Here is a 26,891-nt window from a genome sequence, read left to right on the forward strand (position 1 = left end):
GAAGCTCTTTTTAATGCATTAGGTAGTTACACTGAAAATTATATCTTTTTCTTTTAATCATTTCTTGACCTTGAAAAATTCATGAACCATTTGCAGTGCTAGAATTCTTCCTGAACTTTTAGCCACATCTTGTGCTCTTCCTCAGAGGATGGAGTTGTCTGTTATCATGTGACCAAAGTTCAGGTCATGTGCTGACAATTGAACCATCTCCAAGAGAGAACTCCATCCGCTGAGGAAGGCCCTGATATGTGGTTGAAAGCTCTGGAACAAATCTTGTAACTGGACCTGGTCAGATTAATGTCACCCACACTACTGCTCTGTGTCATAGTCTAACCTTACAGACACACAGCTGCAGTGAGCTATATTCATGGGAATATTGTGAATATTTAACAGTTTCTAAACCTTCGTCTCTCTTGTTGTAGGTCTTCTTTGCCTCAGTGCAGTCAGGAGGCAGCAGTCAGATTTACTTCATGACTCTCGGACAGAACTCACTGTTCAACTGGTAATGAGTGGACCTGTTACTCTGGGATCAACAGCTGATGTCTGCCTTCGTTATTCGGGGTTTGCGTGGTGATGCCTTTTCATATTTGTTTTGACTGATGTTCTGCCATTTAGCTCCGTAGATAGTTGACACCACACACATACTCCTGGATCCATTACTCTAGCCTCTCGTCTAATTCAGTCAATCAGTTTGTAAATGTAAATGTAGATGGATCCACAGTGGAGATGATCAGAAATGCGGATGCAGAGCTTGAATCCATCCCTCCTTCCTTGACTACTGAAGCCTACATCACCACCCCTTCAGCCACAGCGTCACAAACATCTGGAAATTCAGCTAGAAGGAGCTTTAGTTCACCTGTCTGTGGAAGTATTAAAAGCTACAACGAGCAGTGTCAGCATCTTCAAGCATTTTCACACATCTGAACTCCCTACTTACCTGGTAGATTATGTGGTGATTTCTAATAACCACCAGGTTGTTGTTCAACATCTCTGAGTCTGCCCTACACTTAAACCGGATCTGTTTCTCTTCATCTGTCAGCACTGTTCATCTTGCCTGGATCAATTATTCTTGTCTTTTTTCCTTTTTTTAAAGGACCTCAGTGACTCTACCTTTTATCAGTCACTCAGCTTTGTTTTGATCGATTGCTCACTCGTATTCGCTATAACAATGCCTGGCTCTCAGCTGTGTTGTCAGTGGTTTATTACTGGATCAACCGCGTCCAAGTCATTATATCTGGATCATTACTCTCCCAGCACAGACAAGGGGAGTAATCTCTAGTGTGTCTTCATACAAGCTGCATCTGTGTGAAAAGGAGCAAAAAAGTGGACGAACAGAAGTGCTTCGTCATCCTGGCTGACTCCATGGACATCATCTGGGCATTTCAGATACTGGTTTTTGGTGGAAATGTGGTCCAAACCTTCTTAATTTTACCCCTCATGATTTTCTTTAATCAACTTCAAGATCCAAAAATGTCTGTTGTCTGTCTCCAATACCTCAGAAGTGTTTAGTTGTGTTTAGTTTTCCTCATTACTGCTATAATCGGAATTGAAGGACCCATTCAAATGATTATATTACTGTACTGAATCCTTATGTTGTTCATTTACGTAAAGCATTATTAGATATATTATTATATTATGCACTATCAAATGTTGTTATTGGAAGAAGTGTTTCCTTTTTTTCAGGGTGAAAGTGAGTCAGTTAAACACTTCGTAGGTTTAATCAGTTATATTTTACTGTAAATAACCCATCCCTGCAAATCTTATAATATGACCAATGGTCAGAATTGAATTTCTTAAGACATGCAAGATCATCGTGAAGATATAGTTCACTTATCTCTAGACTATTTATTAGATAATTCTATCCCTAATCATGAGCAGCAAGTCAACCTTTCTCTCTGTTTAGCCTGAAATCAGTTGCCAATTAGGAAAAGTTATCTGTTGGGATATTTGCTTCATTGCACAGTTTGTATTAAAATGAGTTGAGTAGGTTTTATTAACACAGTATTAATACTATACCCACCCCAGTGCTCTTAGGTCCCAGTTTGAGTATCCACTCCACTCCAGATCTGCATCATGTAATTTAAATTGTATTGATCCATGACAAGGACCTTAATAACCTTCTACTTTACTGTAGGAATTGCAATTGTAATGCACAGTAAAAATGGTGTATACAAGTAGAGATACCAAACTCCACAGTAACAGGCTATGAATGCTTTTTTTGTACAGCTAAGGATGTATATAATCTTGTAAAATGCACTGTTTTCTAAAAATTTTATAATTGACAAGCCATCTTTATGTATGTGTACAGAATTATAGGCTTATGAATGTGAAAGTCCATCCCAAAACAGAGTTCATACATGTGATATAAATGATCTTGGAAAGTTCAGTCTTTGTGAACATGGATGGTGAATTTGGATTCCTGTTCAGTTTTACGGACCTGGCTGAAATGTTCAAGGTCAAGTGATGTATCGTGTTAATTCTGCTGTGTGGTTGATTTTCCCTTAACATGTATAAGTCAATCTCTTTGCACAATGGCCACCTTGTACATGTTTCTGTAATATATCCGACTTTGAGATCATTTTTATGCTTTGGGAAACATTTAAAGCCATTCTGTAGTCAGTATTGAAGAGATTACTGCAAGCCTTTAGCTTTAGATCAGTATTTCTTACACTACCCAACATGGGTTTTTGATTGATATTCTTGGTGAAATGGTGTGCTGGGTTGAAAAAAAGTGAAAAGGCCCTGTTGTATAATACTTACTCTGTTTCTTTCCTGATATTTCTGCAATTGACACAATGGGCTTCAAAGCAAGAAACCAAAGATCAAGGCTTTGATATATTGGCTTTCTTGAGATATTTCACAAATCACAACTGACCATTTGTAAAGATTTTTCTTTATTTAATCATCTAAATTCGCTAACCTTACAGAGTTCAATGTATATTATGATTCACTTTTTGATAGACGACAACAAACCCAACACATCAGACACACTGAGGATCTGAAAAAGCTCTCAGGTCTGATGTTTGTTGCTAAATAGCTACAAAATATATGTAATTTACTGTTGCTAGCTTTCAGATATTTAATAGCCCACATGCTTTAGACAGTGTTACTGTAGGTTTGGTAAAAGTGACGAAGTATTTGTTTTTTACCTTGAAATGTGAATTTTCAATTTATTTTAAGATCCATTTTTTCTTCATCATATTTTGCTCAAACTGCTAAATTTATTATGTTTTATGTTACATTCTATATATTGTATTTACTCTTGAATTTTGTGGCTATCAAAAATTGCGCCAAATGTTTTATATTCAGTGTTACTGTTTTTTTGTTTTTATTATGGACATAGAAATATTACAGCTGGTTCTGTGAGAATATTTTAAACTGGAAACAGATCTTTCTGATAACTGTCTTACTGCTAAGTTGTTACCAAATTAGTTTCAGTTGGTTAGACAGTATTTCTCACTGAAATGCCGGACCAGTTAGCTAGTTAACATTGCTTCAGTGCATTGTAAACTAATGCTGACAGGCTAACAGACGCAGAGTTGCGTGTTACCTAACACATGCTAACATTTTAGAACCACGAGTTTCTTGCTAACATGTAGCTAAGCTGACAGAAAAGTTTAGCTAGCAGCACCAAAATGTGTCACCTTTACTCTTAATACACAGTTGCTTAGCTGGACAGACTTCTGACACAAAAGAAGCCATATAGCACAGAACTACATTTCACATACTGTACTATTTAGATATGAATTTTGAGATATGATTCAAAATATATTAAATTGGTCAAAAATGTAAAATACATTAATTCAAAACATATTTTGGACCCATGAGCAGCTGATAGCAACTGCTAGTAAAAAGGTTTGGTCAAAATTGACGTATACATTTTCATTCTTTTAATTTGAACCCATTGCTTAAAGGTACTTAGAAGTATGTGAATTGTATCTCCTGTCTAGGACAGGACATGTCATATTTAGACCCAGGCACTGTTTTAGCTTGTGGTTAGCTTTGGTCAGGTTCAGTCTGCTATTGAGCAGTTGCTGACAAAGCACTAGCAGGTTTGGCTGGGATCCTGGGCAAGACCCCTGGCCATTATAGTCCAGATAGAACAAGAGACCAGACCGAGATAGTCCTTGCTACCACAGTGGTTCCAGCATCTGCTCAGCTCTACCACGCATTAGCAAGGATAATGTACAGTAACAGTGCACAGTTACTAGTCACTATTTGCTGCACTCTATTCAACTCACTAGTTAACACAAATACTTAATTCCTGTTAACAAATTAGCTCTGTTTCTCTTTTGGGATGGTCCATTTGATTTAATCCTTGTTAGTTTTCCAGTTGACACCTGATTGCATTACAAAGTCAGAATGTGTATGAAGGTTTGGTTTTATTTCTCTGCTTTTTATTGTTATGCAGTAGAGACAGATGTTATCAAAAGAGATGGATTTTTGGATTTTGGCCATTTTATGAAATCAGTCTTGTGATGATTGACAGATGGGAGTTTATGAAATAAGATTGCTGTCCGTTGGAGCTCACTGCAAAGATTATGTTGTTTGTATTGGAAAGAAAAGGTTTTTTCTCTCTAAATCATCATTCGAAATGTGCCCAATACCTATCTTGTATATTTGACAACTCATTATCAATGTTTTGTCTGCATTATTCTTCATCTTTCTTCAAGAAACAGCACAGACAGGAGTTCTGCTACAAGCTGACTAGCCCCTGTGTCACACCTAACGATGTGATTTATACTTAGGTTAATGTATTTGTCATATAAACCTACAGTTTTGAGACACAATGAGGATATTTTTGCAGATTATTAGAAACAAACTCCTCTGTCTGCTCCTGCACTTCATCTCCATGTGCTGAACATTTGACGGGAGCTGTATCACTAACGAGAGAGAGAGATCAGCGCACTTCCGCCTACACCTTCCACTGCTAGATTCTGTTTCAGGCTCACTGTGACTCACATCTCCAACTCTCTCTCTCTCACTTTGTCAACACAGCTCTTCTTGCCTTTCATTCCCTCTGCTCAACTCTCTCCTCCACCCATCTTTATCTCTCAAGAGCATCTCTCACCATTCTCCAGCTTTTTGTTCCCACGTCTTATTCTCTCTGTAGCTTTCCTCTGTCTCGTCAAGTCTCCCCATCCACCCCCAGCTCTACTGAAGTACCCTTCAGCCAATTCAGGAAGAGTTTTATTTCTTTAGTAGTCATCAGATTGGCTGGGGGTTGTCAGGCAAGAGTGGGAAATTATTTTTTATTTTATTTTATTCAATCACATCATTAGATAAGAGAGCGTGGTTGAAAGATGCAAAGTAGCCCACACGGATACAGGAAATTATCATAGCATTAGCCATCTACTGTTTATTGCATCAGACACTTTAGCATGATGAACAAATCAAGAGCCTTGAAAACAGACCACAGAATTGGTCCAATCCTGGTTTTTGCTGATTGGTGAACAGGGATGAAGGATGATGCAGATAAAAGCTAATACAAAGCAATTCAAATTAGTTGCTGTGAAAAATGTTAGCAATGTTCAGTTAAAGCGAGACTATGTAACTTTTGTTGGCAGTTAATACTGAATGCTAAAACACAGACTTGAAATTTGTAAGAGGAAGAATGTGTAATTTCTTCTTTTATAAGTTACATAGTTTCATTTTAAGTGTTGCAACTGTTATTTTCCAGCCTGTTTATGAGCAGAAGTCTGTGGATGAACTTCGCAGTTCTCAGGAGAGTTTATGTGTGGGAGTGTGTGATGTAGATGTTAAACAGGTGTTCAGTGTGCAAAGTAAGGAAAGATGGAGGAGGTGGTTGGTGGCTTGAGTAAGGTGTTAGTTAATAGAAGGACCTTGAATGTTGCTGTAAAACCCAAATCCACAATTTTCAAAATACATGAAATAGGCTCTGAGTAGAAAATTAAACTTATTATTTGCTCACCAACTTCATTTTGGAAAACAGTGGAAAAGTTGGTTTGAGATTGAAGCAATTTATTCAAATTGCAAAAACAGAGCTAGTGAAGGGACCCGTATCTCAACAGAGGGTGCCAAACTGTGTTTATGGATTGAGAATTTATAGATGATGATGGTCATGATGAGGAGAAAAAGAAAGAGGATGTGAATGCGAGGGACAGTGAATATGATGAATAACATTGAATTAATTTTCCTGCTTTATAGCACCAACTGTACAACTAGAATTGTCTGCTTACGAGTGATATTTCCCAAAAAACTGAGATTAATCCAACAAGTCACAGCTACTGTAAGAGCTGTAGACTGACCTATGATGTTACCCAACCTCGAGAAAAAGCAAGAGGCATTGAAGTTATTTGTAGACACGCAGGACAGCTGTGTTTCTATACATTGTGAAATCTTAAAAGTAGTTGAGATTATAAAAGACCAAATATTATATAGATATATGTCTAAGAATATATATTTCCCTTAACCATTTTGTTTCTGTACCTTTTTGAAAATTCTGGTTTTGTTTCTGTTTAATTTTTGCACTGGACCTACATAATGTTTTATGCCTCCCGCTTTGAGATAAACACACACTAACTTGTGTTTCCATGTAAAGAGGCAGAAGACAGTGAGACAACAATAAATATGTTGAAATGAGTGGTGTGTTGTATTTTTGGGTTGCTTCTATATTGGTATGATTTTTGATCTACCCACGACTTTATTTCAACACACTGATTCACCAGAAACCTTTAATCTAGTCTTCTTTTATGCTTCTAAAACTCCGACACATAGTTTTGTCTGTTGAACACACCACATCTGTCATTGTAACCAAAGCACTGACTCTTGTCCTTGTCGGTACATAACTGTCAGCTGGAGCATTTACTTATCTGATCTTCTTATGATGACAACATGTCTTTTAAAATCAAATCATCTGTTCAAGACAGCTGACCATGTCTGAAGGCTGAGTTTACATGTTTTTTTAAGCAGCTGCCCACCAGTTGTCCTCATTGTGTTCCTGCCTTTGACAGTCACTTGATAGGCCACCAGAGTCTATACTGTATACCTGCCCAGCAGCCTACTCATTCGCCACATTGTCTATTGTTCCTCCCAGTCATAACATTCGCTCTGGTTCCACAAATAGAATAAATTCACAAATCTGAAACTGTGTTTTAAACCATATCTGGAGTCTACTTGTTCATCTATTCTGGGTTTGGCAAGTCTAAGTAAAGTGGTTTTTGATCTAGACCAGTAGTTCTCCAACTTTTTCACATCAAGGACCCCTAAACTGACACAAATTAGACCAAGGACTCCCACCTGATAAGATTTTGTCTAGGGTCCCCCATCACTTTTAGTGTTTTAATACAGAAAATGTATGAAACCCATGACCAAAATAGTCATACATTCTGTCATTGTGATACTTATGGATGAAATTATAGTGAAAATAAATGATTCCCCCTTTTGCTGGGAGCCCCTAGAACCCCCTCAAGGACCCCTGTGGGACCCCCCACTTTAAGAACCACTGCTCTAGACCACTATGTAGGGAAAAAAACTGACATCTGTGGAACCCTAAAGTCTTCAATATTAAATAAATAAAATAGACATTATGAACAATAATATAATAAGAATATATTAGGAATAATACATCATCATAAACTGTAAAATAAATAAATGAACAAACATTTTATGAAATAATTGAAAAAATGATTGAAACTCAACTCATCATTATCAATGTTAGATCATTCATTTTTGTAACACCCCTTTTCAAAAGTTTTGTATTTCATAATGACATTTTTCTCAAGAACACTTTTTGTCAAGTCAGGTTTGATTTCACAATGTCACATTTCATAATGACTCCAAATCTCAGAAAGAAAGTGAATAAGTGAGTCCCCAAAATGTTCACCTGTTCCTTTAAATATAACTTCACATATACAGAACTGAACAGAGTTGAACCAGCAAACAGTCAAGTGGAGGTCAAGACACATTTGTGGACAAATTTTGGATTACACACTTCATCACAGCTTGTCCAACTGGGGATCTTTTGATTTCCCTGGGTTAGGTTAAGGTTAGAGTTTGGCATGCATCAGTTATATTCAGACTGAAAAATACATTTCTGGGTAAATCCTCATCTTAGCTAAACACTACCACCTTCCACTACATTCCTGTTATCTGCGTAAAGTAAGCGATTCTCTGTTTTTAAGCTTGTGTTTAAAGGAACATGAACGTCTATGTCTCTGTCTGTCTCACTTCCAAGGGTGTCGTATATCCCCTGAAGACTCACTGGCACCAGTTGCAGGTTTCCTGGCCCCTGCCTCACACTCTTGGATGAAGTTAGGTCATCAGCTGCGCCACGGTAGCCACCTTCTCGTCATTTGAAATGATCTGAACAGATTGTTTTTTATGATCTTTAATAGATCATAAATTGCAAAGTGCAACAGACGATCTCTCTCTTACCTCTGGTTGCTCGTTAGCTTCCACAGAGACAGGTGAAGCACTCGTTTGAGCAGCACAGATTTGAGCTTCACTCACCTTTGACTTGGAACTGTGTGATGATGACTCTTTTCACTACTCCGCTCTAAATTTGCCCCTTCAGGACACCTCTGACCGGTCCCCCCCTCCTCCCCCTGCCCTCCTCTCACCCCCCTCACCAGCCTCAGATTCCCTCCTAACCCCATTCCACCACCACAACCCCCCCTACCCCCTCAACACACACACACCCCTGCCTGTGTGTTTGTGTGTAAATGTGTGTGTCAGCTCAGGAGCAGGGAGCGCCCAGCCACCAAGCCATGACTGGCAGCCACACAGTCACATAGCAGTAGCAGCATTTAGCATTTGGATCATTCACACTTCCTGTTGGATCAATACTTCTGTTGTTGTTGTTGTTGTTGGGTTTTTTTTATCCTGCTGGGAAAAGACCAGACAGGTAAGGAGGGGCACATTTTGGTTAAAGTTTCTTACAGCTGGGGTAAAGCTGCATGTTGAAGCTGCAGCCTCGGCCTGTTTCACATGTGTGTGACTGGATCAACACTTGAATTGAAACGTAACTATAAAACACGCTCACTCTGTGAACTTTTCACAACCAAAAAAGTTTAGCAAGAATGGGAATTCAACAGAGGAACTTTTCAGGATTTATGTAGGTTTGTGATACAGCTCCTTGCTCTGAGATGAGAAAGCAAAAGTGAAGTAGTCAGATAATCAAATGCTGTAATTCACTTGGTCAAGGGCCATATGGTTATTGATACTGCAGGCAGGTGTTGGAGCGAATGTGGTGAATGAGTTTGCAGTCAGAAAAACGAGGACAGCTGGGAGGATCAGTTTTGCGCTAAATTTGTATGCTGTTATCTATCTATCTATCTATCTATCTATCTATCTATCTATCTATCTATCTATCTATCTATCTACATTTCTGTCCCATATATGTCTCTCTATCTCTCTTGATATATCACTATCTAAAAGTGTCTTTCTGTCTATTCCTCTGTATGTTTTAAATGTATAAGGATGTGATGTAACTGTGTAAGTAAGTCAAAGTGTGTGTGTGTCATCCAGGATGCAAACCGTCCACCATCAGAGCTCCAAACTCTTGCAGTGGAGGAAAATCTGTTACATCCGTTTGGGGGTTTAAAGGGTGGAAGTGGAAAAAAAAAAAAAGTGTGTCAGTTATATAGCCTGCGGGGTGAGGCAACACAAGACATACCAGCCAAAGCGGAGTGGGTGGCAGAGTTGGGGGGGGGTTTCACAGTGTAAGCCTGACATGCCTGTATGACGCTGTGTTCAGCCGCTGAGCCGTGGTTGGTGGGATCAGGTGACCCAGTGCGGGCTAAATCGGTCCCCAAAGCAGACAAGTTGAGGAGTTAGGAGAATTGGAGAATTGGAGGTGGAGGTGGAGGTGGAGGGTTTAGAGGATTTCAGAGTGATGCAACTGAGAAAATTCAAAACAGACTTCAACACAGCGACTAGAGGAATTCCTCTTTTTCTACTGATGCTCCTTTTACATCCCAGTGTCCCTCTAAAGTCACATTTAAAACCAAACAGAAAATTAAAGCTGTACAAGGCAAAAGTCTCATGTAATAATATAGAAATCTTAATCAGGGAAGAGTGTTTCGTCCTCATCAACCGACTTTGTTTGCATAGATGAAATTCTGTGTTGGTATGGAGAGAAAATTCAGCAGGAAGTGACCACTTGAAACGAGTCCACAAGTGAGTGTGTGAGTTCTCCATTCTGATGTTTCAGTAACCCCCACTCTGTATAGTTCTTTACACAGAGGTATACAGTTTAGCATTGAGGTCACTTCTAGGTATTGAAGTATTCAAGCAGTTATCTCTCACTGCCTCTTGGGAGCACCAAAGTGTAACGCTGCCAATATAGTGCAATTTATGGTGCTTATATAGTACTTGCCATGAGACATTATATAGCCTCTGAGTGTGTAAAAGATTTGGGTAATACTTTATTTAACGTGCCTGTCATTTCTAAATATATTCCAGGAAGTTTCCTGGACAGAACCATGAGATTTGGAATTAATTATAGGGAAAATAGAGATTTTTCAATTGATGCACTGTCAACAACAGCAATAGTTTGTGCTGACTTTAATCCAGAACATGCATTTTTAGAAGAATTGATATTTTTTCTCCCTTCTTGCTCTCATACCCTCATACCATCTGTATTGTTGTGGGTCTGCTATCAATAGTGTATCTGTTTTGCGTCATAGTGATGAATATGCATGCATGGAGAGTATGCTGACTATACAGAAAAACTAAGTTTCACACTGTACACGTGTATGAATTATTCTTGTGCTTTTGACTGTTGTTTGGCCACTGGATTCAAGCCAAAGTCCTGATTTGAGATGATTTTATTGGCTCACAGATGTTGATGCCTGCTGTCAATCAAAGAGGAGCACACAGACTTATGTTATGATTGCTTAGCTGTAGATTTCAACACAGTCCACACATCCAGAATGTGCCGCTGTGGAGCTAAATCTGTCCACAGTTGAGAGCTGCTGGGGGTTGGAGGCTTCATGGTGTTGTATGCAGGGCTGGGATTACACAGTGGGTGGTTTCTTTATATTTAACAAGGTGGACTGTGGGTAGGTGTTGGTTTTCTCACCATGCAGGATGCATGTCAGAAATTGTCCTGCGAATTCGGGCACAGATATTTCTATTCTAAGTTAATGATCAATAATGATACAGCCACCCACGCGCTTTACATGTTTTGTGTTGCAATGTGTATATCTGCTTCAAACAGTAGATATGTGAAAGTTGGATCATTCTGCAGTTTTCTTTCTGAAAACCTCCATCCCTGCCAGACTCTGAACACTTTATTGCACATTACAGAAAGCTGCAGATGACCAAGTTGCCCACCATGACTCATTTTGAACGTCTTCTGGTGAGAACAGGTGGACTGCTGCTCTGCCGTTGAAAACACAGTTACAGTGTTAGTGAGAGTGCAGACATCATCGCTCTTTCCTGTGCAAGTGAACAGGTGGGCTGAACATCGTCCCAGGAGGACACGCAGTGTTAAAAATACCAGCCAATATTCCTCATTGACACATAAACTCTGGAGATGTGTGCCATAGGTCGAAATACTTGACTGCATTAGCAGAACATCTGTGTGCTGTGTGTTATTTTGTTTATTTGGCTGAGGCTCAGTTTGATAAGTGATCTGTTTGCTGTTGTAAACTGATATTTTCTATGTCCAAAAGATCAATTAAATCTGAATCAATTTTTGTCACTTTAATCACATGTGTAACACACAAACAACATCATAGAGATCCTACTAATTCAAAAACAGGTCTTAAATTGGTTACTTTATATATAGAACTTATTGTAGTAAAGCAGCAAACCACATATATAAATAAAACATAAATATAAACTGCAAACTGCTGTGTTGTGAGCTATTTATAAGTATAAATCTTGTAGTACAATGTGTTTCTTAAATTATGAGGATCCAAAAGCAGCCTGCAGATTCACACATGACTCAAGGTCACCAGCGTGGTTTAGTGGGTCAGTCTGGGACTACAGTACAGGAGCAGACTGGTGCATTAATGCTGATATAATAATAACAGCAACACTGGCCTTTAAATATCAGCTGTGGCTCAGTATGTATGATCCACCTCTGATTTGACACATTTGTTGTAAATAAGTACACTTTAAACTTAATGTTAAAATTATGCCACACATGCATGACACCATATAGTAGCAGTAGTGTGAGGATGTTGCAGTGTACAGTATGAGCAATGAGCCCTACAGTCATTTTTTACATACTTGTTCATACAGAATGGTGTTGCTAGAATCTAGTATGTTTAACAACAATCATACTCAATTAATTGCGTTAGTCCAACCAATACGAACATATTATAAGACAGGATCAGACCTTGAAATCCTAGAAAATCTTGGATATTGTAAATACAGCACTGAGATGAGTTTGGAGACACCTGTAGTTGCCTGTGCAGTAGCTGCTGCCAATCATTGAATGCAATCAAATCCAATACAAGTGTTTTAAAAGCTGCTTTACAGCAACACTCCACAGATTTTAAATATCAAATACAGTTGTGATGTGTTCTGTGGTTCTGGAGAGACCTTTCAAACAAACAAACAAACAAACAAACAAACAAACGAAACCTGATGATGTCTTCAGCTTTATCTTGGCTTGAGTTTGAGACGTACATTTTTTTTAACAAAAAGCCTGCACCACAAACTGGGGGTGTGGGATTTGAAAGATGATGATAATAATAATAATAATAATAATAATAATAATAATAATAATAATAATAATAACCTTCATTTATATAGTATAGTATAGTATTTATATATGCTTTTCAAAAATAAGTGGTTTGCAGACATAAAAACAGAAAATACACTGCATATTAGAATCACATATTACATATTAGAATAAGTCCAATGCAATCAAGAAATAGAAAGACAATGAATAAAAGTCTTTAATTGAAAGCCAGTTTATAAAAATGATACTTTAAAAGAGTTTTAAGAGGACACTGTGGTTGCTTGTCTGATTCCCAGTAGAAGATTATTCCACAGTTGTGAAACCCATAGGGCAGATAAGGGTGTTTACCATGGAGGGAGGGTCTAATGAAAGACGTAATCATGTTGCATCATGGTAATTGTAGGATGCAGTGTTTTTGGAGCTGGACCCATACAAGAAACTAAATATATGTGGATATCTCATATTCTGCCGCTTCGATTTCAACCATTCTTTTTGAAATCTATCTCTTGTGACATACCTAACTTTATGAAAGTGCAATACTAAACTATGTAGCGCCCCTTTAATTTGAACATTTACTGCACCATAATATGATATTGTGAAAATATCGTGGTCATCTTCGGACTGTGCAGCCTCTTCCTTCACGTCTCCATCCATCTATCGCTAGCCAAGGAACAGCTTAGTAGTGCTGCAGATTGTTGCTTTTAATCATCTGGTTATGTAAGACAGAGACAATTGATACGAGGGGTTCAGCAGCAGCTGTTGTTGTATCAACAACGGGATCCCACCAACGTACAGGCACACACAAACACACCTGTTAGGAGTGATTATCTGAGGGGAAACTGGATGTACACATGGATGTTGTACATGCTGCAGCTGTTTTTGCTTAAACTGTGATCCTGTGATTTAGACAGTGTTTAGACTGTTGAGATCCCCATATGGGCCTTTGAAAGACAGGCAGACAGACAGAGAGACAGAGAGAGAAAAACTCAAAGAAAGGAGGTTAAAGTAGAGGAGACATAGAAATCTGGAGTGAAAAAGAGATTTATCTCAGGTCAGAGAGTCTCTGCTGTGCTCAGGAGGCAGCAGAGTTTAATTTAGCCTGGAAACCTGAACCTCAGCCTCCTCTGTCAGCTCCTTCTCTGGGTCCAGGACAGAGACACACAGCGCAGCAGGCTAAGATTTTTGTGAAGGTCTTTCAAGTGTGGAACGATGAAAGACGGCATATACCTTCAATTAGCTGTGATTCCATGATGGAGACGCTTAGTAACCTGACCCAAAGGAAGTCATGCATTTGTTGGTTTGTTTGGGCTAAATTGGAGAAAGAAGAACTGGGTATTTAGTGTGTGTCTGAAGAGAAAATATAATAGTTAAGCTTCATCTGCATGCACAGAGATTCATGTTTGAGCTCGGGGTTTGCAGGCCAAGTGAATCATCATGAGGCTTGCAGGTGAAAGAGCACACAACACTGACCAGACAATACAGTGTCCGATCCAGATTTTAATGGTTCATACTTGACCTGAAGCTAGATATAGTCATGGTGTGTGTGTTTGTTTATGTGCACATCTGTGTTCATTTGTGTGTGTGTGTTTATTTATGTGTGTGTAATTCTGTCATATGAGGAGGTGGGAGAACAGGGAAGGGGAGTTGACGGTGTGTCACATGTTACGACGTCAGACATGACAAAGATATGACTGAACGTGTTATGAAGAGGTCTGGATTCATTGTTGCAAGAATAGAAAGAGAAACTTTTTTAAATGGATTTTGATTTCAAGGCAGTCATGTTGCTTTGGTGTAGAACAAATTTTTAATCCTTTAGTTTTTCCTTTAAATAAACCTGCAACAGGAAAGCTGTGGTATGTCTTAATACATAACGCATGCCTCAGCTTCCTTTTTTAACACCTGGTTTATTTGTAGATCTCAGACTTGTGGTGAGATGTAAAGTCTGGATCACTACAGAAATATTAACTTAGTGTTCTTTTTTGTTTGTTTGTTTGTTTTCTTTTTTTCATTGTTTTTAACATTTGGATAAATGTTTTACATGCATGTGGTTTATGAAAGAATTAAATGAAATCAACAATCTGGTATTCCCATTTAACCAGCAAAATGTTTGAATGTTTTTGCTCTTACAGGAATTTCCCAGCAACAGACACACAGACTGTCAGAATATGCACATTCAGCTCAGAGCTTTGTAAGGTTTAAGAAGGAATAGACTGTGGTGACAGCAGGATCTTTGGGTTTACCACAGCTGCTCATGTATGTGGTCATTATTTTTAGTGCTGCACCCATTTTAATGATGGACAAGTAAAGGAAAGCACTATACTATAATTTTGTAGGCTTCAAAGATAGGATTTGTTGGATTTGTGCCATTTGGTAGTCAAGATTCCCACTGGAAAATATGAATGAGCAAGACTGAGGCTGCATGCTGCTGAATATACAGTATATTCATCCACATGCAGTACAGTATATGTACATTATTATGTCAGCAACAGCTGATTCATGTTAATGGCTGCTACAGGGGAAACAAAGGCAGACTCTATACAGCCATGCTATAGTGTTTCTTAGATGTTTTAGTTTGCTGAAAACATGTGTTATGAACATGAACCACACAGTTTTGTGCTAGCAATGGATCTCCTGCCAGTAGTATCACCAGATGTTGCATCTCAGTAAGGATAGTTTAGTCTATGGCGTTGTATTTGTGTCTAATTTCTGAGTGTGCAATTGGACGTTTTCAGCTCAGATTTTTTTTTGCATGCGCGTCAGTTATTTTTTGTTAAGAAATTATTATCATTATTGAGCACAGAATACATTTACGCAATTTGAATTATTCTTTGCATGATAATTCCTCTAACATAATTAAATATAATTCTATAGAGATACACATCGTATATGCTAAGGAACCTGAAAGAACAGTCCAGCAATGAATCAGACCTTTGAGAGATCAATGAAACTTTATGAAACTTTTGTTTACTTCTTGCTGATGGTGTGCCAGAGAGACGCTGATGGTAATTTTTAAGGCTGTGATGTTTTGACGATGTTGTACTGGACTGCCTCCTATTGAAACTGAAGACACACCACAGATTTCTTCCCAGAATGTTTTTGTAACCTTTATTTTCTCATCGAGGGTTTGCAGATCATGTTTGCTTGTCAGGATTGACTGTACCTGCTGCTCACCTGTTCATAAACAGCATTCAACCCAACAAACAACAGCAGCTGCAGTTGCTGTTCAGGACGACATCAGTAGTGTCATCCACTGGAAAGAAATTGGGATTTAAGGGCACCTGTGCAGTTTATATTTAAGCTGAAGAGAGCATTTAACTTCTTCAAGATTTTCCTGGACTGCAGACTGACTCAGACAAATCCATATCAATATAAATCATTATCAATATAAATGCATGTAATCATACCTGGCATCCACTTTAACTCTACAGGCCAGATAAATATCCAAATACAGTCAGGTTAATGGTTTCATGTTGCAGGGTAGATGAGATTAGTCATATATTTTGTTGCTGTCACTTTAAAACCTTGTAAGTCCAATTTTGACAGTTTGACAATGGATCATCTTTAGGACTGGATTTAGTAAGTTTTTCCTCTGATGTAAATTCTATGTCTTTATTTATTTGTTCATTACAGTCTGCACAGTCACAACCTCTCCTCCTACAAAGCTTTTTGACAGGTTTCAAACTGTATTATGGGCGTCTTTCTGTCTCTCCTCACTGTGCTAGTGCACTAATAACTCATCCAACTGCTGCAGTATATCCCAGCACAGCTAATATCTGTGCTTCTGTTTCTCAAGAACTTTATGTAACTACGGAGAGATATTGCTGACCATGCATCCTTTCACAGCCCTACTTATTATTCATGTAGTTAAACATGCAACTCATACATGCAGGTTTCTAACACTGTGTCTGACATTCTTTTGTCTTTGCAGAGTATAAATCAACCTTTGTCGCTGCCTCCTGGAACGCCTGAAACATGGCACAGTAAGTTAAACCTACACACACATGAAACACACTTCAAATTGAGTGTATAAAAAGTTTTGTGGCAAATCTTCAGAACAACAGTTTATAATTTTGTATGATAAAGAAAATCTCACACACTTGCAAGTTGCTAATTTTTATGATTCCATAATTTTTCATTTCCAGTGAACTTAAGAATAGAAAAATCATCAAGCCACATTTTTAAAGACGTGTACCGCTGTGTGTGTGTGTGTGTGTGTGTGTATGTGTGTGTGTGACACCATGTAGCGTCCAGAGGGTGCAGAAGAAGACCAGCACTATGTCTCTGACCATCTCCTCCTCCTCCTCCTCTTCCTCTCGGGAGCTCTCTTCCTGCTCCTCCAGCTCCTCTGCCTCCTCCGCCATCCTTGCTCAGAGACACTCCAGCCTGGTGCAGCCGCTGTCTGTCAGCCCTCAGAGGGTGATCACATCTAATTATTAGAAATCTTGTATACCTTCTAATGATGCAGAGGCATCTGTTTTCAACTACCTGTAACAACATCTGTTTGTATAGACCTTAACGAATGTATTATTTTTCTTTTGCAGACCCAGAGTCCAATCTACACTCAGCAGTATTCAGGGCATGGAGTGGCCCCTACATTTGTTAAGGTAAAACACACTTACATATGAAATACTTAAATTTGTACACAGCAGAATTATAAAAAAATAAGGAAAATGTGTATGATTTACATTGAAGATTGCACTACTGTATTAAAGTAATCACCTCTGATATTGATCTGTATCTTCTTTTCTCTTCTTTCCATCTTCCTGTCTCTGCATCTAACATCATCATCGTCACGTCTCCCAGTGTCTCCATGATGTGTCCACAGTGAAGGGCCAGCTGGTGGTCCTGGAGTGCAGACTGAGGGGGACTCCTCCCCTGCAGGTCATCTGGTACAGAGAGGACGATCAAATACTGGACTCTGATGACTTTAGGATACTACGCAAGAGTGAGTGTGTGTATGTGTGGATTGGAGTCACCTGCACCTGAGTAATGAACTTGACTTCAGTCTTGCAATTTGACTTCACCATCATTTATGCAATAACTTGATCTTCATGGCTTGAAATACCTTCCTGAAGCTCACAGCAGAAGAATCTACTGTGAGCTAATATAATGTACTGGTTTCATAGACTTTTTCTCACCTGATAGATGCTGAATATTAACATTAAACTGCCCAAATAAACTGTTGTGAACAAAGAACAAGCTCATTTTGTATTAGAGATCTCTCCATATCTGGCAAAATTATTGCAGCTCCAGAGGAAATAACACTTATCTCTCCTTATTTTCTCAGAGGCCAGTTCTGCATCAGTGCCAGGTGAGTACAGAATATTGATTGAATGATAATGGGTTAAAGCAGCGGTTCCCAACGTGGGGCTCGGCAACCTCCAACAGGTCCCAAGATAAATCTGAGCTGTTGGTTTCATATTTCACGTCATACTTCAGGTTTAATTCTCAGAGGTGCTGTCAGTGGATGGTAAAAAGTAGCTGACTAACTGGTGGTTTTATGCAGTCACATCATCTTACAAGTTACGCAGTACATTGATTCCCATACAAACACTTTATACTAGTGATCATACTTCTGAAAACATCTTTCATAACTGGATTGTTAAAATATATTTTTAAAGCATGTTTTTTGCAATACAATATGATATCAGTAATATTGAAGATTCTGAAAGTTAGCACACTAGCGGCTCCCTGTGGAAGTGAGAGGGAACTGCACGGCACTTCAATAACTAGACATCATATTAAATCCTCAAACAGCTTGTTATCAAAGTGTTTGAAGAAATAAGAGACCAAATAAGCATCATAGTGACTCCAACATACCTCTGTTCACTGATACTTTCTTACTTTTAAGAGAGAGTTTTGCTCCTACATTTGTCACCTCTTGTGGGCCACTAACTATCCATAGCCTTTATGACACAAGAAGCAAACATTCATCCATTCATTCAAACACAGAACATCAGTTAGTGGAGATAAGACCTCCACTCGGTTTGATAATACGGCTGCATTTCTATAATGTATGTATAATAGTGCAGCTTTGAACCTGAAATTCAGCCACTGACATTTTAACTGAATGAAAAACAGTATGATACAGTTTGAGCGTTGATGTTCTTGTGTTGCCCCCTGCAGAGGAGCTCTGTACACTAGTGATCACTGAAGCCTTTCCAGAAGACTCAGGCCTGTTTAAATGCATGGCTCTCAACCCCTTCGGCACAGTCTCCTGCTCAGCCATCCTGGAGGTTTACAATGGTATGATGTCCATTATACATCAGTTTACCCGTCACAAAGTAATTCAGTGGAAATGACCAGTCAGTTTATACTAACAGTCTTCATATCTCATCTCATCTCATGCTGTGAACTCCCCATGTAGACCTGGAGGAGCAGCTGGAGATCGAGGCAATTCGCCAGCAGGAAGCAGCCACTCTCACACAGGAAGACAAGTTGTTGTTCCAGCAGGAGAATGTGTCTGTCCAGACTTCCTCCTCCACAAAGAGCAGCCAGGACTTTCCCCCTTTGCTGCCCGACTCCATGACCCTGCCCCCTCCTGAGTGGCCTGACAGCCCCATGGAAGATAACACCCCCACTGTTGCAGAGTGAGTAGATGATACACAACACAGAAATACTGTACATACTGTAGTCCAAACTCCATTGATGCAACTGAACGAGGCTTAAAAATATCAGGTTTAACAGGTTTTGTGCAACATGGATCAGTGACTTGTTAAATATGTTTGTAAATTAGTGAATGTCAGTCTCAGTAAATGAGTATCTAAATACATTATACATAACCTGCCCCTAAGCAGTGTTTATACAAGCTCTATTATTGTGAACCAGTGATGAACTTATTCTTTTATGCTGCTTTTCACTGTGTAAATGATGAGAGCATATGTGTTGAACCATATGCTCACAAAGCTTTCACACATTTGTCACATTTCATACAAGTTGTATTCTAGGTTGTACAACTGCAACATCCTCCTATATTTCCTCTTAAAATGTTCTTATTTTCAAGTCTGAGACAATTCACAAGACAAGCACAACTTATTTCTTCAAATATCATCTGGCTACTGTGACCTTTGACCTCATTATTTTTAGCTATACTTGTCACACTAGTGATCTGCAGTTTAAACTTCTCCCTCTGTTGTTCTCACAAGTCATTATCAATGACTAAAATGTTCAATAACTATTTTGATTTAATTAGTAATTTAATTATTTAACTTAAAATAATAGACCTGTTATTTTTTATAGTTTATGGAGGAAGCTTAGTGGTGTATTTATTTATTTATTTATCTACTCATTCTTTCATTCACTCATTTTTTATTATCATCAGTCTAGTGGGTATTTCCTTTAAGTAAACTGTTCAGGAGGAAACATTTCAAAGCAATTAAAACTTTGAGCTTTATATTCTTGTTCATTCTTTGAAATGGGAGCAGCAGCAGAGAAAATAATCCTAACTCAAGGTCCCTCTGGAGCTTTCAACCATATAACGTCTTCATCGGCAGAAAGAGTTTGCTCAGTTGTGTAACATAGACGTGCAAACTTTCTGTCATTCTGAGCACTTTTGGGGCTTCTTGTCCATGTTGGCTTAAAAGTTCATCAGTCATCTGCTGATGGGGCTGATGAAGATCGTGTGAAAGGTCCAGGACAAGCGTATAAATGGACCTTGAGTTCAAATTGCTTGTCAACAATTTTGTGCTACCACTGTGTTGTAGTTCCTCTTTAAGTTCAGAGGAGGTCGCTGTTGTCTCATTCTGAAATTGTAAAGTGGGCAAATCAACCTCATTTTCACGAGTGAGGTTGATATATTATTAATAAATTATTAATTTCAAGTTCAACATTTAGCTTTAAAAACAATTGGCGCGAAAATATGGATGAATCAAATAAAGGATCTATTGAATATGTGCGTGTGGTCTGTATATATGGAGGGGCTGTGTTGAACCATTGAGGCTGATTTGCAGTTGCAGCTTTTAGAAGCTCAAACCAATCAGCTGGGCCTCGCGCGGTCCCGTCTCTCCTCGTGAGCGCGCGCTCGGGGGTTCACCTGTTGCAGCCCGGCCTCGCGCCTCTCACCGGGGGCTTGGACTCCCCGTCTCACAGGGGAAGACCGCTTTCATTCAGCCGGTGCTGAAGTTTACGGACGGTGGTGTAGAAACGGTGTCCGAGGTAAGAACTGATCCAGTTTGTTTTTATGCAGGCAGCAGTTTAACCTGCGGCAACTTTTCGCTACTCGGAGGCGCAACTTTAATCTCTTTAATGTAAGTTTACTTAATGTTTAAACTGGATAATTTTCCTTCCTTGTTTATATCATGGAAACTTAATATGCTATGTCCTCCTTAAAAGGTCAAACTATCTTTGGAAAGTGGACTTTAGTCTATTCTGGGGTTTTATGTCATCCAGCTGGTGATCTTTCAAACTTGTTAGGAGGAAACAGGCTAATTTAAATGCGACATTATCACTTTATTAGTAAATTAAGTGGAAAATAATGACTCCTGGTTCTAGCTTTCCACACGTGTAGTTTTTGTCAACACCCTGTTGTATTTAAAGTTTCACAAACATGTAGCTAATAATAATAATAATAATAATAATAATGTTATTTTATGATTGGAAACAGGGTTGTTTGATATGACATAGCAGTAAACTCCACTTCTGTTTGTACTGCAGGAGGTGAGGTAACACTGTCTACTTCTACATCTCCACACACATCTAACTTTTCTAAACTGGATTGAAATGTGATATTATGATATGATATTATCTTCTCCCTGACTTTTCTGGGGATCCTCTGGAGCTGCTCCCAGGATTCACTCAGGGAATCACCATACCTATGTGTTTATTGTGCTGTTAAGTAGTGTTTGCTGCAGGCCAGACAGCCCGTACTTTAGTCAAGTGGTGCCTTAGAATGGCTTATGAGCTCATCTGTAAAGTGGTAATATGGACTGTGTCCTTCAGACTTAACCCATTATCAGCAGGCATACTAAAGATCTTACATAATAACATTTATTAACACTTCATAGCAGTGTTCCCCATTTCAAGAGGTTTTGGAGCTCCAAAATAGATTTTCCTCCACCAAATAGATTTATCTGGTATATTTGTATTGATTATAGATTAAAAGTGGGTGGAAATACAATTTAAGTGAGTGGCAAATTGGTGCATTCACATGCAGTCATATATAATGGAGAAAATTACTTCCATAACAGGACATCAACTTATGAATACAGTGCTTTGTTTATGAAACAGAAATGCAAAATTCTCAACCTGAGAGAAATATTGCACAAGATATTCATACATGTATACCACAAAATTTTCATAATACCACAACAGATGAAAATACCACAGGTGAGTAGCACCACAGATGCTATATAGTGTTTCAACCATGCAGTTTGTTTTTCAACTAACGTTTACTTGGTACTTTGGTTCATATTGAAATTCAGTGAGTGTTTCATGGTGTGAAGTATGTTGGTCTGAGTGCAATGTGTCCACTCTATATTAGTGGCCATGGGGTATGATCTCATCTATAATGTGAAGTGCAGACATGGCGTCTGTGTCCTTCAGAAACCCCCCTTCCTCTGCGCTGCACACCACAACAGTTGTTCAGGATCTGTTGGCAGCAACAGTCTGGTTTTTAAGGTCACGTTGAGGTTCTTTGGCCAACTTGAAGTTCACTGTATGTAGGTTTGATTATTTTATTGATTTGATCATTTCATGGTAAGCTGGACTATCTGTAATGTGAGGTGTTCGTGTGGGTTTGGACTTTTTCCTTCAGTAAAAATAACAGCCTCAGATAAATGACTTGAGGGAGTAGTTATTATAGCTGGATAAAGATCACTTTCAGCAGTAAAAAAAAAAAAGTTGTGGCTTTTCTTTGAGACATTTTGGTTTGGTATTTCTTCAGTGTTTTTGTGTACTTTTTGATGTGCTCACCTTCCTTCAATTTGTTCCATTAATGTAAAAAGTTAGATACCCAGAGTGCATCTCTGCAACCCACAGCATCACTGTCTTTGATACTTCTGTGTAGGGCTGTGCGATATGACGATATAGGTGTGGTGAGAGAAAAACGTCTATCATTTCATATTTTGCTCCATCGTTTATTTCGTTGTGACGCAAATCACACTCTTTACGTCAATATTTTTCATCATTTGGAGTCTGTCCATCTTTTGTGTGGGTTACGTTAATAAATCACTCTTCTTGGCTCTTTACTCTTGGCGTTCATTGCACTTAGAGTAACATAATGAGTTTAGTAACCCACAGACAAACTATTTATTAATTGAATTAAAATGTGCTATATCGGGATAGGTATTGTTATCAGGATATGAATTGACCCATATCAGGATATGAGATTTTGGTTATACTGCCCAGCTCTTCTTCTGTGCTATCACCAAAACATGACAATTTTTGTTCACATTTTAGATTGTTGGAAATTCTTCTGCTATTTATCACCAAACTACAGTATCAAGGCAGGATGGCACAACATGCAAGGTGGGAGATACTGTTCATGTATAAATTGATGAATCAGTTTATTGGCTGAAGTGAAGGTAATATTCTACAGTCCATTTATATCATCGTGTTGGGTTGATTGGTGGTAACATGCATCATTTCTCCATCTTTGATCAGAATGAATTGAGTTTGTCTGTGATGATCAGGTAGATATGAAGATGGACAAATGAATAATTGAAGAAAATGATGGTGGTGATGCATTGAATCCCTCGGTATGAGTCATGTATCTCACCACAGTGTTGCAGCTTTTTCAGAATGACTGGTAGACTTTCTGAAAGTTTATAAGATTCTGTTTTGGTATCGGTTTTGTTCCTTCTGTTGTTATCGGTCACACAGAGGACTTACAGAATAGCAGGCTCCTACCCACAATGCCATGCAGGATTGTGTGAGTGTGTGCTTGCGTGTGTGTTAAAAAGGTTGGGTCACAACCAGCAGAGTGTCTGCACCTGCCAGCTGATGTCCGAATTCCTCGACCAATATAGCTTTGCCTACTTAATCACACAAACACACACACATGCCGTCACACTACCGTTATTGCACACTCACACACAGACACACACACACATACATTGTCTCTAAAGCACAGAAAGTACAACACATATTGAAATAACACACTCTTACTGAATTACTTACTAACTTACTAAATACAAATAGGTCACCATGTACTTAAACATACATTAACTGAACATAAACATTAACTGATACACACACAAACAGGTACACTACAGAATATGATCATGTAGTCATCTGCAGAGGTAGAAGCTCTGTGACGTTCATGTTTTGAGTTTTGGAAACTTGAATTGCTGTATGAATTATCCAGGTCTTTGTTAAAACAATGAACAAGTATTAAATTATATAAATGAAATCGTTGTTTATTACATTCAGGTGTGACACTGTCATGTCTTACTGTGATGGTTCAGTGGAACAGAGCCATTGTTAATGTTATCAGTTCCACCTGTGCTTTTCCTGCTATGACAAGTCTAAATGTCTTGCATTAGAGCCTGACTGATATTTTTCTGGCCCAATATTATCGACCAATATGAGCTTGTCACAGATAAACTAGTATTCACCTATAAGAAATGCTAATAAATAACAAGGATAAAAATGTTTTTGGTAATTTTGAAACAGTTGTTAGTATACTGTAGTTTGTCAGAGACTGACTTTTAACTGTAAAATGTCCCACTTAGTACATATCTTGGTCAAAGGCTCGGTGCTATGGTTGGAATCATTATTGTGATGTTAATATGGAGATTTTCAGAAATCGATATATGGAGAATGTATGTATAATCATACATAAAATAATCAAACTGATGTTAAAGCAGTGTATGTTCATATATATTTATGTTTGTTAAACCAGTATGTTCATATGTGTCAAACAAAAAGTTTAACCAACTAATTCTGTCAGTTTTTAATCACACCTTGCTCCGAATCATTACTTTGTCTACTTTGACAGTGGCAAGGTGCCGGGTATGGATGAGATTCATCCTGAGATGCTGAAGGCTGTGGACATTGTTGGGCTGTCATGGCAAACCTCTACAGTGTTGCATGGAGCCTGTGGACTGGCAGACCAGGGTGGTGGTTCCCATTTTCAAAAAAGAGGATCAAAGGGTGTGCTCCAACTATCCTGGGATCACACTACTCAGCCTCCCGGGAAAAGTTATGCCAGGGTGCTGTAGAGGAGGCTCTGGCCAATTGTCAAACCTCCGCTTCAAGAGGAACAATGTGGATTCCGTCCTGGCCGTGGCACAGTGGACCAGTTCTTCACCCTTGCAAGGATACTTGAGGAATCAAGGGAGTTTGCACATCCAGTCTACATGTGCTTTGTGGACTTGGAGAAGGTTTACAACCGTGTCTCTCGGGGCACCTTGTGGGCGGTGCTGCAGGATTATGGGGTACTGGGGCCATTGCTGCAAGCCATTCGGTCCTTATATAACCGCAGTAAGAGCTGTGTCCGCATTCTTGGCAGTGAGTCAGACTCGTTTTCAGTGGGTGTTGTTCTCCACCAGGGTTGTCCCTTGTCACAGATTCTGTTTGTTATTTTCATGGACAGAATCTCAAGGCGCAGTCAGGGGGAGGAGAGTGTCTGGTTTGGGGACCTCAGGATTGCTTCTCTGCTTTTTGCAGATGATGTGGTTCTGTTGGTTTCAACACATCATGACCTCCAGCAGGCACTGGGACAGTTTGCAGCCGAATGTGAAGCTCTCGGAATGAGAGTCAGCACCTCCAAATCAGAGGCCATGGTGCTCTGCCAGAAAAAGGTGGACTGCTCCCTCTGGGTTGGGAGTGAGTTGCTGCCTCAAGTGCCTCAAGTATCTCGGGGTCTTGTCCATGAGTGAGAGTAAGGTGGAGTGTGAGATTGATAGGCGGATTGGCGCAGCATCAGCAGTAATGTAAGCTTTGTACCGGACCGTTGTGGTAAAGAGCTGAGCCAGAGGGCAAAGTTCTCAATTTACTAGTCGGTATATGTCCCAAGCTTTGGGTAGTGACTAAAAGAATGAGATTGTGGATACAAGCGGTGGAAATGAGTTTCCTCTGGAGAGTGTCTGGGCTCAGCCTTAGAGATTGGGTGAGGAGCTCGGACATTCGGGGGGGAGCCCGAAGTAGAGCCGCTATTCATTCGCATTGAAAGGAGCCAGCTAAGGTGGTTTTGACACCTGGTTAGGATGCCTCCTGGACGCCTCCTTCTGGAGGTGTTCCGGGCACGTCCAACTGGTAGGAGACCCCGGGGCAGACCCAGATCTTGCTGGAGGGACTACATTATCTCTCCTGGCCTGGGATTCACCAAGGAGGAGCTGTAGGGCATTGCCAGGGTGAAGGATATCTGGGTTTCCTCACTCAGTCTGATGCCACTGCGACCCGGTCCCAGATAAGCAGCAGAAAATGGATGGATGGATGCAGAAAAATTATAAGACAAAATCATATCATCACAATATGATTTCACCTATATTTAATAAACAGTAATATTGAATTATCACGCAGTCCTATCTTGGTCACAATTTTTTAATAACCTAATTTAAGGGGCTCTCATCAAAAATGTTTGCTTATGTTATGTATTTATGCTAAAAAAATGCTGATATATTGTTATCAGATTTGTTTAACTCTTAACAAAAGTATCAGCCTGGAAACTGCAATATCCATGAGGCTCAAGTCTGCATCTGTCAGGTTGCAAGAGGAAGAGGTTGCGGGCTCTGTTTGCCTGTTAGATTGTGGCCGTTTCCACATTAAAAGTTTGTCTACCATTTAGAATGTTTTGCAAAACAGTTTTTTGATCACTATTCCTACTACTTACAGTACATCCAGTCTTCACTAAATGACATGATATAAGTGGATGACTCAGAAAAAAGTTATTCACTTGGTCTTTGATATCCCATCGCCTTGGTAGGGTTGCCAAATGCTTGTAAGCTTATATCGGCTCTGAGTGATCCTGAGAAATAACCATAACTCAGCGGTCATGTGTCTGACTCATTTGGCATTTTGCACAGTTCATCCTTCTACAATGTTTTATTATTCTAAGAATTAAGATTTAGAATAAAAAGCATCACTGTATTTTGATCCAAATCCAAGATTACAGATTCAGATTCTTGGTCAGCTGATGCTGGCTTTGATCAAAAGCCAAAAAGTGTCTTGTCTTGAAAAACTGAGCAAGTGGGTGTAAGTAAGTGAGAGCGGGAAGAGAGAGACTGCTATTGTCATTATGCTCCTGCCTAGCCACGACTACATGGTAGTCATGGGAACAACATTCTTTCCTAGT

The 26,891-nt window shown here is 39.2% G+C and overlaps 2 protein-coding genes across 3 annotated transcripts in view; both read left to right on the forward strand.

Annotated features, from left to right (window-relative positions):
• si:zfos-2326c3.2 (misshapen-like kinase 1) overlaps positions 1-6,603 on the forward strand; it is a 64,319-nt gene extending 57,716 nt beyond the window's left edge. For both annotated transcript variants that reach the window (XM_042418446.1, XM_042418448.1), the window contains one exon: positions 423-6,603. In XM_042418446.1, coding sequence (XP_042274380.1) covers positions 423-506 — 84 coding nt within the window. In that variant the 3' untranslated portion in view covers positions 507-6,603. The remainder of the gene's footprint in view (positions 1-422) is intronic.
• A 2,131-nt stretch (positions 6,604-8,734) lies between these two features.
• myot (myotilin) overlaps positions 8,735-26,891 on the forward strand; it is a 28,590-nt gene continuing 10,433 nt past the window's right edge. Inside the window, exons 1-8 of the mRNA XM_042418695.1 lie at positions 8,735-8,866; positions 16,587-16,638; positions 16,903-17,074; positions 17,200-17,262; positions 17,462-17,603; positions 17,946-17,969; positions 18,785-18,904; positions 19,026-19,248. Of these exons, the coding sequence (XP_042274629.1) occupies positions 16,631-16,638; positions 16,903-17,074; positions 17,200-17,262; positions 17,462-17,603; positions 17,946-17,969; positions 18,785-18,904; positions 19,026-19,248 (752 nt within the window). The 5' untranslated portion in view covers positions 8,735-8,866; positions 16,587-16,630. The remainder of the gene's footprint in view (positions 8,867-16,586; positions 16,639-16,902; positions 17,075-17,199; positions 17,263-17,461; positions 17,604-17,945; positions 17,970-18,784; positions 18,905-19,025; positions 19,249-26,891) is intronic.

Source organism: Thunnus maccoyii, chromosome 8 (assembly GCF_910596095.1).
Source record: "Thunnus maccoyii chromosome 8, fThuMac1.1, whole genome shotgun sequence".
Classification (NCBI taxonomy): Eukaryota; Metazoa; Chordata; class Actinopteri; order Scombriformes; family Scombridae; genus Thunnus; species Thunnus maccoyii.